The following is a 12,746-nucleotide window of genomic DNA, read 5'->3' on the forward strand; positions in this document are numbered from 1 at the left end:
CATCTTTTCACTGGTAAATGGGTCTCCATCCTCTGATTCCTCTTTTAATATTCTCCTTTTGCTCATGCCAATTCATCTCCCTGACTCATAGTCTAACTTCTTTTGACATCAATCTCTAGGTTACATAGTTTACATTTTCAGATATGGCAATGTTACTGGGTTTCTGCACAATCCTTTAAAATTCAATCTGAAGCCCTTTCTTTATATTACCTCCATTTCTGACAATAAAATTTCTACCATTGTGTCAGAATGTCTTCCGTGTATGTGCTATTATTAATGCTTGTATTTTAGATATTTTGACATACTATATCAAAAATGAAAAATTTTTTGCATTATATAACACATGGAGGAGATTTCATTTTTATGGCCCTTTCTTTTTTAAAAAACTTATTTATTTGAAAGAGTTACACAGAGAGGAGGAGAGGCAGTGACAAAGAGAGGTCTTCCATCAGCTAGTTCACTCCCAGATTGGCTGCAAAGGTCAAAGATGAGCTGATCCAAAGCCAGGAGCTTCTTCTGGGTCTGCCACATGGGTGCAGGGGCCCAACGAGTTGGGCCATCTTCTACTGCTTCCCCAGGCCACAGCAGAGAGCTGGATAAGAAGTGAATCAGCCGGAACTCGAACTGGCATCCATATGGGATGCCAGCATTGCAGGTGGTGGCTTTACCTGCTATGCTACAGCACTGGGTCTGACCCTTTCTTTTTTCTAAGTTTTTATTTCTATTTTCTTAAAATGGGAAGATAAGAAGAATCCTCAGTCCCCTAACTGGATCTAGGTCCTATAAAATACAGTCCTCCTTGAGTAGAAAACAGCTTTGGTATGTCCAAATTTGAGTATCTATACTTTCTTCAACTCACAGTGTAACCTATGTCCTACACTCTGCAAGAACAAAAGCCCAAGGCCATGAAGAGTCTGGGTTATTATTTACCTTAAATGTCAGACCCAAAACTTTTAAAGTCTTAGAAGAAAGCATAGAGAAATCACTTCAGGTATTGGAATGGGTAAGGATTTTCTGGATCAGACCCCAAAAACATGGGAAATAAAAGCAAAAATAGACAAATGGATCCCATCAAATTAAAGAGCTTTTGCATAGCAAAGGAAATAATCATCAGAGTGCGGACACAATCTACAGAATGGGAGAAATGTTCAAGTTATATGTCTGACAAGTGATTAATACCTGGACTACATAAAGAACTCAACCAAAAACCAAACCAAACCAAAACAAAACCCAAACAACCCAATTTTAAAAATGGGGAGTGTAGCTAAAAGGACACTTTTAAAGGAGGGCATAAAAGTGGATAAGAGGTATATGAAGAAAATGTTCAACATCACTAATCATCAGAGAAATAAAAATCAAGACCACAACAAGATAATATCTCATTCCAGTAAGATCAGCTCTTACTAAAACGAAAAAAGACACTAAGTGTTGTCCAGGACGTGGTGAAAAGCAAACCTCTGCCCACTATTTGTGGGAATGCGAATTATTGTAACGAACATAGAGGGACCTAAGATTGAAAAAAAAAAAAAACTAAACATATAACTAGCATATGATTACACAATCTCATTCCTTAGTATATATACCCAAGGAAAGAGAAATTCATCTGTAGGAGACTTATGGGTACTCTGCAGCACTATTCACAATAGCCCAGAAAAGGAAACATCATAAGTGTCCAACCACTGAAAAATGGATAAAGAAAATGTGGTACATATATACAATAGAGTGTCACTCAGCAATAAAAGGATGAAATCTTATCATTTGTAATAGTATTAAGTGAAATAAGCCAAGTACAGAACAACAAATATCACATGATCTCACTCATGTGAAGTCTAAAAACTAGGCAATATACACATACTCAAACACACAATGGAATACTACTCAGCCACAAGAAAGATGGAATCCTGTCTTTTGTAATTAAATGGATTCAATTGGAGACCATCATGCTTACCGAAATAAATCAGTCTCAAAAAGACAATATCATGTTTTTTTCTGATATCTATTAGTTAATATAGAATACAAAAAACAATGTACAATAATGAAAACTGATACCTTATTATTTGATTATTATTTATGGTGCTTGCCTATATTCCTATGGGATATTTGTCTTTCTACATTTTACTTGTTGAACATTATTGTTAGTGGTACATTAAGCCTGTGATTGAAAAAATAAATTGAATTATGTTATTTTAAAAACTAAAGGAAAAAAAAGAAAGGGGTGGTTAAGGGAAGGAAGGAAGAATGATTATCTTATCATTTTTTTTTTAAATTTTTGACAGGCAGAGTGGACAGTAGAGGGAGACAGAGAGAAAGGTCTTCCTTTGCCGTTGGTTCACCTTCCAATGGCCGCCGCGGTAGGCGCGCTGCGGCCTGCGCACCACGCTGTTCCGATGGCAGGAGCCAGGTGCTTATCCTGGTCTCCCATGGGGTGCAGGGCCCAAGCACTTGGGCCATCCTCCACTGCACTCCCTGGCCACAGCAGAGAGCTGGCCTGGAAGAGGGGCAACCAGGACAGGATCGGTGCCCCGACCGGGACTAGAACCCGGTGTGCCGGCGCCACAAGGCGGAGGATTAGCCTATTGAGCCACGGCGCCAGCCCATCTTATCATTTTTTTAAAATTTTGAGATTTTTTAGGTAGTTATAGACAGAGAAAGGAAGAAACAGAGCGAAGGTCTTTCATCTGCTGGTTCACTCCCCAAATGGCTAAAATGGCCTAAGCTTGGCCAAACTGAAGCCAAGAGCTTCTGGGTCTCCCATGGGCATGCAGGACCCCAGGCACTTGAGCCATCTTTCACTGCTTTCCCCAGCCATAGCAGAGAGCTGATGGAAAGTGGAGCAGCCAGGACGAGAACTGGTGCCATACAGGAGTTTGGCACCTCAGGCAAAGGCTTAGCCCACTACACCTGATTATCTTCTTAAAAATTGTATCTATGAAATACATGAAATCTATTCTATTTATGTTAATAAATTTTAAAAAAAATAAGTTAAAATATGTCTGTAGTTACCAAAGGGTGGGAAGGGAAATGGGCACAGAGATTTGGGAGAAGACAGATTGATGAGTTCAAGGTTACAGCTAGACAGGAGTAAGAAGTTCTGGTATTCTATTGCACAATACAATGACTACATATAATGCTAAAGTACTGTATATTTCTCTATAATATAAAACTAGAAGATAAAGCTTTGGATTTTTCACTATAAAGATATGTTAAGTTCTTGAAAGGATAAACCTGTTTACCCTGATAGGACATTATATCATGTAGACATGTAAATAAACAACACACAGCATCCCAACATATGCACAGTTTTTATATCTTTAAAGTTAATTTTAAAAAAATCCTTTGTCTTTGGAATCATCAATTTGAACACTTTGATTATCCAAGCTAGCCAAGTGATCTGTGGGCAGAAATCTCTGCTAATGATCACTGGTGAACCATGTTAAAAAGTTTCAGTCTAAGACAGAAGTAAAACAGAAGAGTGTATGTAATTCGAAATCCTGTCTCAGACTGCTAGGAAGATGGGAGACAGGGGAGTTTGCCAACAGTGGTTTCTGAATTTGAAAGAAGATTGCTACCCCTTGCAGGGATTTGCTGGAAGCATTAGCGAAATTAGATCAGTGGGATCTTTCAACAGATGTAGTTCAGTGATGGTTCTTGTAAGTAATTGAATACACAAAAGCCATGATCTCTTGTTCAAAAGCTTGCTGCAGGACCTTTTAAAAATCTGACCCCAAGTTTTCCGGAAGTTCCTAACATCTAACTCTGGACAATAATGAATCGTGCCCTTTATCGTTTTTCTGCCCTAGCCTTTGGCATAATCCACTGCTTTTGAATTATTGGCTTTTTCCTTTCTTGAATTGGGAAGCCAGTTCGTTGTTTTGCTTAACTATCTTACTTTTGATAGTATTAACAGCATAATCTTGTAGTAGAATTTCATGTTTCAGTTGGAAGAACTTAGGAACCAAAGATCATTGGGTACATCTACTATGTGTAGATAGATATTACTGGGTAAAATAAGTATCTATAAGTATGTTAAAATCTATTGTGAGAAACTTGTATGTAAAATGTTTGATTATGATAAAGGCAAAGTGAAATAAACATGAACTAGAGTTCAAGCTCATTCACAGTAACAGACAATGGAGTAATCAATGCTAACTAAAATGAAATCACAAGCTCCTTTGCAAAGACAGTGGCATTTAAGAAGATGTTGAAAAGTGATTAAATTTTGAGAGGACAGTGGAAAAGAAAAGTCATTTCAATGGCAGGGCTAGAATTAGCAAAAAGATAAAGGCTTGCTTCAAGAACATTAGTTTTTGTTTTTATGTTTAAAAATCCATTACGAGACACAATGATAAACTCTTGGAAAGATGCAAAAAGAAATTATATGAGTGCATTGTTCTCCTGTATCTTACAGTCTATTTTGAATGAATAGTCATTTCTATGTAGGTGTATCTGAAGAGTTCATCAATAGTACATAGTAGTTTGGAATGGTGTTAGTTGAGTGGCATTTCCCCTAAGAGACATAGCACATGAAAGCAAAATGATTCTCTATTGCCAGAGGAAGTGAAGAAGGTTCCTGGAAGACAGAGATATAAGGTATTTTTTGACAGATGGGCAGAATTGATTTGAGAAACAAGGGGAAGGGATACTAAAAATGAGAGGGACAGCATGAAAAAACCTAACGGCAGTCAGGATCATGACATGTCATGTAATTATGAAGTGTCGACTTAGATTGAATAGAAAGTACCTCTTGGCCCAAAATAGGAAAGAATGTTCTAGAAATGAAACTTCATGTGATTGTTAGAAATAAAATTGTACATAAGTTAAAATGCCTCTGAAGTCAAGAAAGATAAATTAAGTGAAGAAAACAGACTGAGTTTATGATGAGGAGTGAAAAAAACTATAGTATGGTTGAGGCTGTAGCCCAGGTGCTACAGAAGAGAGGATCACCACTAAGCTCCAGCCAATTCCACAGTGAAAATTGCAGAAGTCAATAACAATGTCTCTGCTGAACATGTAACAATATCTGGTATGTAGACTACTAATTTTCAAGCACTGTTGGATTATAAAAGTCAAGGTTTGCTAGAACTAAATCCTTTGCTTTTTAATCATGTAACTAAGGTTGTACAATAGAGATGCATCATAAGGAAAGTAGAATATTTTAATAAAATCTTTCAACTTAATTATTAATTTAATCAAGTCAGTTATTTTAACTGATATGAAGAAGTACTTACAGCACAATTTCAGAAATAGTTGTTGGTTCCAAATTCTTTTCAGCTGTGCCATTTGCCTTCAAGAAATAAAACTATATGCCCCTTTTCTATTTTAAAGAGCAGTGAATTCTGGATGCACACTTTCTAGTTTTGGCCTTATCATGTACCTGATGGATCAAGCTTTATTTCTCATCACTACCAATTGCCAATAGTGGATGCCATCATGATGTCTTGGTCAGGTTCAATTATGTGCCTCTTTTGTTTTGGTCAATGAGCCTGACTGACAGTAAAAACATGTGGGGTTTGGAGGTTTGCAACAGATGTTTTTGAGTCTGCTAATTTCTGAATTTTATGGAGTACATAAATCACACAAAAACATACTCTGTCAGTCCACTAATGGGTTAGGTTTTTCACCAACCTAGGATGAAAGAACTGAAGTTGATATTAATAGTATAACTTGTAAGCCTTCACATTGGAATCCAGAAGGAAGCTTATTTAACAAAAACGCCAATATATTACCTCTTTCCTATCAGGAATTCTTGTCAGGTGGAGGAGTTCAGAAAAAGGAAAGAATAAGGCAGAATAAAGAATTTCATACAGAGATTACAATATAACACCTTTGCATAAAATGCAGCATACCAGATGTTGACTGCCTTTCACTTAAAACCTACTGTTCCAGTTTGTGAACAATGTAAATTCTCGAAATGTAGCAGGGCAACCTTGCTTCCTAATGCTGAGAAAACACTTAGAAGATAATCAAATCTTGAAAACATGCTAATGAGCCACAAAGTCTGATTAAAATCATAGGTGTTATGTTCTAAAAAAAAAAAAAAAAAAAAAAAAACTCTGATTTAGGTAAGTTTGGCTTAGGTTTCACCATTGATGACAATATTTTGAGACAAATTTTGGAAATATTAGGAACTCTCAGTAATAAAAACAATTCACAATTGCTCCTCATTATTTTTAGGGAGCAGGGCTAAGACCTGAGAATTGTATAAAAGAAAAGCAAAATGAAACAAAGGGAAAAATAAGCTGCGCATATAATCATTCACTTGCTAAAATGTGAAGTATTGAATCTTCAAAACACAAAATTTGATATTTACAATTATTTAATTTCATAACTATTTATAAATAATAAGTCCAAGATAGGAAGCAGCTAAGAACAAATATGAACGTCTCCTATTAGTTAACTGTGGAGGAGAGAACAGTTGAAATTATTTTTCAAAGACATTATCTCTATGGGAGAGAAAATGCTCTCATTTTTCTGCATTGGTTAAGATCAAATTGATCTAATTATACTGTTCAGCTAATTTATTGTTCATAATTCCCTTTAGTGAGGTGTATATCTGGTAAATTTCAAGGAAAGCTTTTTAGAGAAAAGTTTGAAATTAGGCAACTAGAATAAAACAAAATGAGATATTTTCTCCAAAGAAAAGAATGAGCTGAAAAACTAAAATGACCAAAGTGGAAAGCCATAAACTACACTTTTCTATTAACAAGATGCTATTAGTACAGAATAAGCCAGGATTATTCAATATCTTTATATTTGATATACAGGATATCATTTATCTGGAGAATTTTAATTAAAATGGCACACAATTAACTAGAGGACAAAAAGATGTCCCTCTCTTCTGATTTTGGCAATGTGGAGTGGTTATCTGGTTAGATCATTATAAATCATAGAAGTTTTAATAAGCTTGTAATCAATGTGTAAATAACCCTGTTCCATGTTTATTTTTAGGAACAGTATATCCACAACACACTCCATATTCTCAACACTTTAGAGCTTCACTTCCACTTCCTTGACTATGTTAGACATAACCTCATTCCTATTGAAACCTAGCCCCTAAACAGTGCTTTTAAGGGAGATGCTAGGTCCAGAAGGCCCTGGTCTCCTAGTCACTCTTCTTAGCTTAACTCACTAAATCAATGTAGTAGTACGGGCAGCCTGACAAAATTCTAAACCCAGACAAATGATGTGATTTGTTTCTACTATATTAAATCTTGGAGGGCAATATTATCCCCAGGGATTTTCTTTAGGGTAATTCCAGGTCTGGGCAATGGGAATTCTAGGGCTACAGCAGAAAGTATCTACCTACTACATGTAGCCCCTAGGCTGACTAAAGCCCAAGTGACCACCATATCAACCAGGTAACACTGTGCAGGTAGCTAACACAGAGCATCTTGTTGATTCTCTGGGGATCAACAGTGGCTTCCAATTTACCCAATCTCCTAAAGGTCACACTGCATTGTTCCTTATCTCAACTTTTTTGTAGACTGCAGAAGACAGAGAAGGAATGTACAAGCCTCAGCACCTCACCTCAGAGACTTGCACTCCTTTGCAGTTTCACCAGACCATTCCCTTTCAATGTCACCTCTTAAAAACCCACAAACAACCTCATTCATAGGATGATAGACCTTGAGAATCAGAGATCTGCTATTCCCTCATCTGTAGACAGATTAAACTTTCTCTTTTCTTTACCCTGAAACCATGTCCTTAGTATTTTGATACGGCACAGGAAACAGGGACCAAGCTTCCAATAATACAGTGGATGATAAAACTATAAATGAGATACCTCATGCAGACATCATGATAATAAAGAGCATGTTCACAAAAGTTTACTAAAATGATTTAAAATTTGAGATAGGGAGGGGTAATATATACTGGTCTTGGCAGAATTTCTCTCTTCAATTCTCTACAAGTAATTTTCATTTGACTGAAAGAGAACACTTGATAACATTCTCCTTTTACATGTAATTCATTTAACAGAAGGTAGAAGAAAACCAGGAACACAAATAATTCTAACTTTGATTTATAGCAAGAAAGGACCATTTAAAAAATCATTTAAATCCAGTTTATGGAAGAGATAATGAATTACAAAATAATTCCCTTGAACAAGTAAATATGTCGCTATTTAAAGTGAAAATATAACTGTTATATGCTCTATTTCTGATACCAATGACTTTGAGGAGTGGTTTTAGGAATATAAGTTCAGTATCAAGAGTTGCAAAAGTATCTCCTTTGTGTTTCCTTAACATATTTTTATTGTTTTGCTAATATAATGACAAAGCTATGTGTCAAGATTCATCGCTGATTTTCTTTTTTTTTTCATCTTAGTTAATACCTTTTTTTTTAAATTAAACTTTTATTTAGTGAATATAAATTTCCAAAGTACTGTTTATGCGTTACAATGGCTTCCCCCTCCCAAAACTTCCCTCCCACCCGCAACCCTCCCCTTTCCCGATCCCTCTCCCCTTCCAATCACATCATGATTCATTTTCAATTCTCTTTATATACAGAAGATCAGTTTAGTATATATTAGGTAACGATTTCAACAGTTTGCCCCCATATAGCAACACATAGTGAAAAAAAAATGCTGTTGGAGTACTAGTTATAGCATTAAATAAGAGTGTACAGCACATTAAAGACAGAGATCCTACATAATATTTTTTTTTAAAAAAATAATTAATTTTCTATGCCATTTCCAATTTAACACCAGGGTTTTTTTTTTTTTCATTTCCAATTATCTTTATATACAGAAGATTGATTCAGTATATAATTAGTAAAGATCTCATCAGTTTGTACCCACGCAGAAACACAAAGTGTAAAAATACTGTTTCAGTACTAGTTATAGCATCACTGCACATTAGATAATACATTAAGGACAGATCCCACATGGGATGTAAGTACACAGTGACTCCTGTTGCTGACTTAACAATTTGACACTCCTGTTCATGGCGTCAGTAATCTCCCTAGGCTCTAGTCATGAGTTGCCAGGGCTATGGAAGCCTTTAGAGTTCGCTGACTTTGATCTTATTCCGATAGGGTCATAGTCAAAGTGGAAGTTCTCTCCTCCCTTCAGAGAAAGGTACTTCCTTCTTTGATGGCCCCGTTCTTTCCACTGGGATCTCACTCACCAAGATCTTTCATTTAGGTCTTCTTTTTTTTTTCTTTTCCATGGTGTCTTGGCTTTCCATGCCTACAATACTCTCATGGGCTCTTGAGCCAGATCCGAATGCCTTAATTTGGGACATGCACAATCTGACTTGCCGCAAATGATGGAGTTAGAAATGTACCAGGGGATTCCAATACAATCCCATCAAGGTGGCATGTATCAATGCCATCTCACTAGTCCAAGTGATCAATTTCAGTTCACATTCGAAGGCTCTGATAGGTCTAAGAATCAAAGGGATCACACAAACAAGACAAGTGTCTGCTAATACTAACTGATAGAATCAAAAAGGGAGAGAAAGATCCAACATGGGAAATGGGATACACAGCAGACTCATAGAATGGCAGGCGTCCTAAACAACACTCTGGCATCGCTGATTTTCTATATCAACATGCCAGGAAATCAGCAAAGTTCTCTGCAAACCTTGGTGAGTTTGTGGTGTAGCTTTTCAAAAGCAATCTCTAGTGCAGGCTATTCAACTGATGGTATATTTCTCTTAATTCACTTCAAGGAACAACTGAAAAAATTTTGTTCCTTCCAAGTCTTTGATTAAACAATGTACATCTCTTCCAAATTTAATACTCCTTATGCATAACATCAGCAATGGTGCCGTAGCATCAATGATTTCAGCATACAACTTCAAATATGTTAGGAATCACAGAAGGACCATCACAACATCAAAAAATTAACCTGAGGATTTCACAGATTCACAGAGTTTTCATAGAAAAGAAGTCTGCCATCACAACTTATATAAACAGTTTATTGCTCTCTTGTGTGTAAATCTATATAAATTCTGACACTTCTGTATGTTTGAGAAATAACAATAGCATTAAAAATAGGAATGTCATCTTACTGAGTCATTCAAAAACTAAACATTAACTGGCTGATTTTAGGAAAATAAAACTTGGGTGCTACAACCAAAACAAATCTGGGTTCTATTTCTAAGGCAATCAAAGATGATTATGTGCAAGAACAAAATGTTGTTTTGCAAACAGATTGCAGATGAAGGTAGAAAGCATTTTTCTGGAAACATAGAACAACTTTATTCTAAGTAATAGAAACCAAAAATCTGGGATACCAATGACAGAGCTAAAAGAGGGTCTGGAGACTATTAACACTTTCAATCACACTGGAATAATTACATATCTGAACAGTGCTGACATGAATAAACACCCATATGTGGCTAAGGTCTGACTTCTCAGAGATAAATTTCAAATTATATAAGCACAAGATGCAAGCACTGATCAGACAGCATAGCAATATAGTGTGTGAGATCCTCTTTTCCATATATATGAATATTTGGCAGCCATGTGCATTCCAATATCAGGAACAATGCAACTGTTACAGGGACTGAGACTTACCAGTACTTGTAAGGAAGTTAACATTTCTCATTACACCTTCAGTGTAAGCCCCTGGTTCGTAACTGTCCATTTCACCTGTGACGATATGAGCAACTCTTGCTGCCCGGCCTCTGATAGCACCTGCAGCACGGTCTAAATTATCAGCATCCTGGTCTCTCAAGGCGATGATACACTTGTTGACATCTTCCAGGATATGGCTTTCTGTAAGTAAACAGATCAAGAGTCAGAACGTGTGTTTGTGTTGTTTTAAACCACACAAATCTAGCCTGTTATAATTGTTTAATTCTGACTTCAAAGAGGATGCAAATAGTCCGGAACATATGAGAATTAGTTTATGAAGGAAAGTTAGTAATATACTTTGCTTAAATCTCTTTTACATAAGGAAATACATGACATACAAATTTTACATTTTGAGAGAATTTTTTATCAATTATGTATTTTTTAGATTCTAATTGCAGTCGATTAGATTTTAGACTTGAGAGACATACAGGTAGAAGTTAAGGACAGATTTGAGATTTAAATGAAAATAAAATGAATAATGATGGAATATTGAATTCTTTTAAATTTTTATTTTTTCAGAGGAATAAAGGTAGACAGACAGAGAGATCTTCTATTAGCTGGTTCTTTCCCAAAATGCCTACAAACCCAAGAGCTGGGCCAGGCCAAAACCAATAGACCACAATTCAATCCAAGTTTCAAAACTAGGTGGCAGGGATCCAACTACTTGAGCTATTATTGCTTGCTACTTCTGAGGTGCATGTTAACAGGAAATTGTAATTTTGAGTACAACCTAGACTCAACTCTTAAATTCCAAAATAGGATGTGGGCATCGAAAGCAACGTCTTAACCACAGTGCCAAATGCCTGTCCCAGGAATGCTGAATTCCAGATAAAAACAATATTATACAGATTAGTAACTCTTCAAAAATATCACTTTTGTTAAATACTCACAGAAGGAAAAAACAGAACCATGCAGTTTCATTTAACCAATGTTCACTGACTCGCTATGGGTTTAAAAATTATATAAAACTTGTAAACTAATAAGTGATAGAAAAATGTGAAAAAATTAATTTTAAGTTGTAGGGCAGTAAACTCACAGGTCTGTGAACATAAACACAAAGTTTTTAAAAATTGAGACAAATGAATCCCACAGAAAGTCATCCACTCTGAATAGTCTCTCTAGCTTTCCACCTCTCCCCCCTTTGCCTGATTAAAGCATGGAGACACTAGGCAGTTATCATGTACAATACTTTCTTTCTCTATAAATTGTTAATATTCCCAGATAAAACTAACAGAAGAGTAAATACGCAGAATACCAACCAATAATGGCAATAATACTTCTAAAAGATTGATAAAATTGTAAAAATCAGTGTTTTGGCTTGATTTTATCATATTAATCCTTAAAAAACTTTTACATCTTTAACCATTCTTATCTGAAAGCACACACAAATAACAATTACAAGAATATCTCAGTAACTCCAAAACACTTTATTAACTCTGTTTCTCTCTCTCTCCCTCTCTCAATTCCCTGTGTATGTGCTGCCTACCTGTGAGTAAACTACATAGGACAATCATCAATAATGAAATTCCTTTAAGATTCCTATCTTTATCTTGTTGCTAGATAATAAAATCAAACTTCCATAGAACATGGTACCTGGTGATCTTAGATCTTACTTCTATCATTTATCGGCAGGCTTCATATGCTTCCCTTATGCATAGTTTGATTTCCAAAATCCTCTACGTTTTTCTAAGCCTCTGTTCTATGGGCATATTAGAATCTTGACCTAGATCAACTTTCTCCTTTGTCTGCTTGCTCTACTCTTTGAATTATTTCACGATGCAAGTCCAGTGTTTCTGGTTTAGGAATTCCATGCTGACCAACTCATTCCCTATAACAGACTCATTTGGTTCAATATCATTTGGAATTCCCATAAAATGGTTTATGGGCTCCTATTAGAGTTTCTTCACGTGCTTTAATGATGTACTTATAAAAATATCTAACAGACTGAAACATATCCAAGGGCAGAAATTCTACTTTTTGAGGTATTACGTCTATTATGTGTCTTAATACTTGGTAATTGTTGCCTAACAAGAATGTTGAATGATTGAACAAACCTCTCTTATATAACACATCAGTGACAGTAATTACATCATCTAAATTCTAAATTCTAGATTATGAACACAGGCGCACACATTTCTGTGGCCCAAAAAATTAGTCAATTTAAT

At 35.8% G+C, this 12,746-nt stretch overlaps 1 protein-coding gene across 1 annotated transcript in view; it reads right to left on the reverse strand.

The window, feature by feature from the left end:
- The window catches only part of CTNNA3 (catenin alpha 3), a 1,620,267-nt gene that overhangs the window by 416,818 nt on the left and 1,190,703 nt on the right, over window positions 1–12,746 (reverse strand). Inside the window, exon 11 of the mRNA XM_062214092.1 lies at window positions 10,522–10,722. Within this exon, the coding sequence (XP_062070076.1) occupies window positions 10,522–10,722 (201 nt within the window). The remainder of the gene's footprint in view (window positions 1–10,521; window positions 10,723–12,746) is intronic.

Source organism: Lepus europaeus, chromosome 17 (assembly GCF_033115175.1).
Source record: "Lepus europaeus isolate LE1 chromosome 17, mLepTim1.pri, whole genome shotgun sequence".
Lineage (NCBI taxonomy): Eukaryota > Metazoa > Chordata > Mammalia > Lagomorpha > Leporidae > Lepus > Lepus europaeus.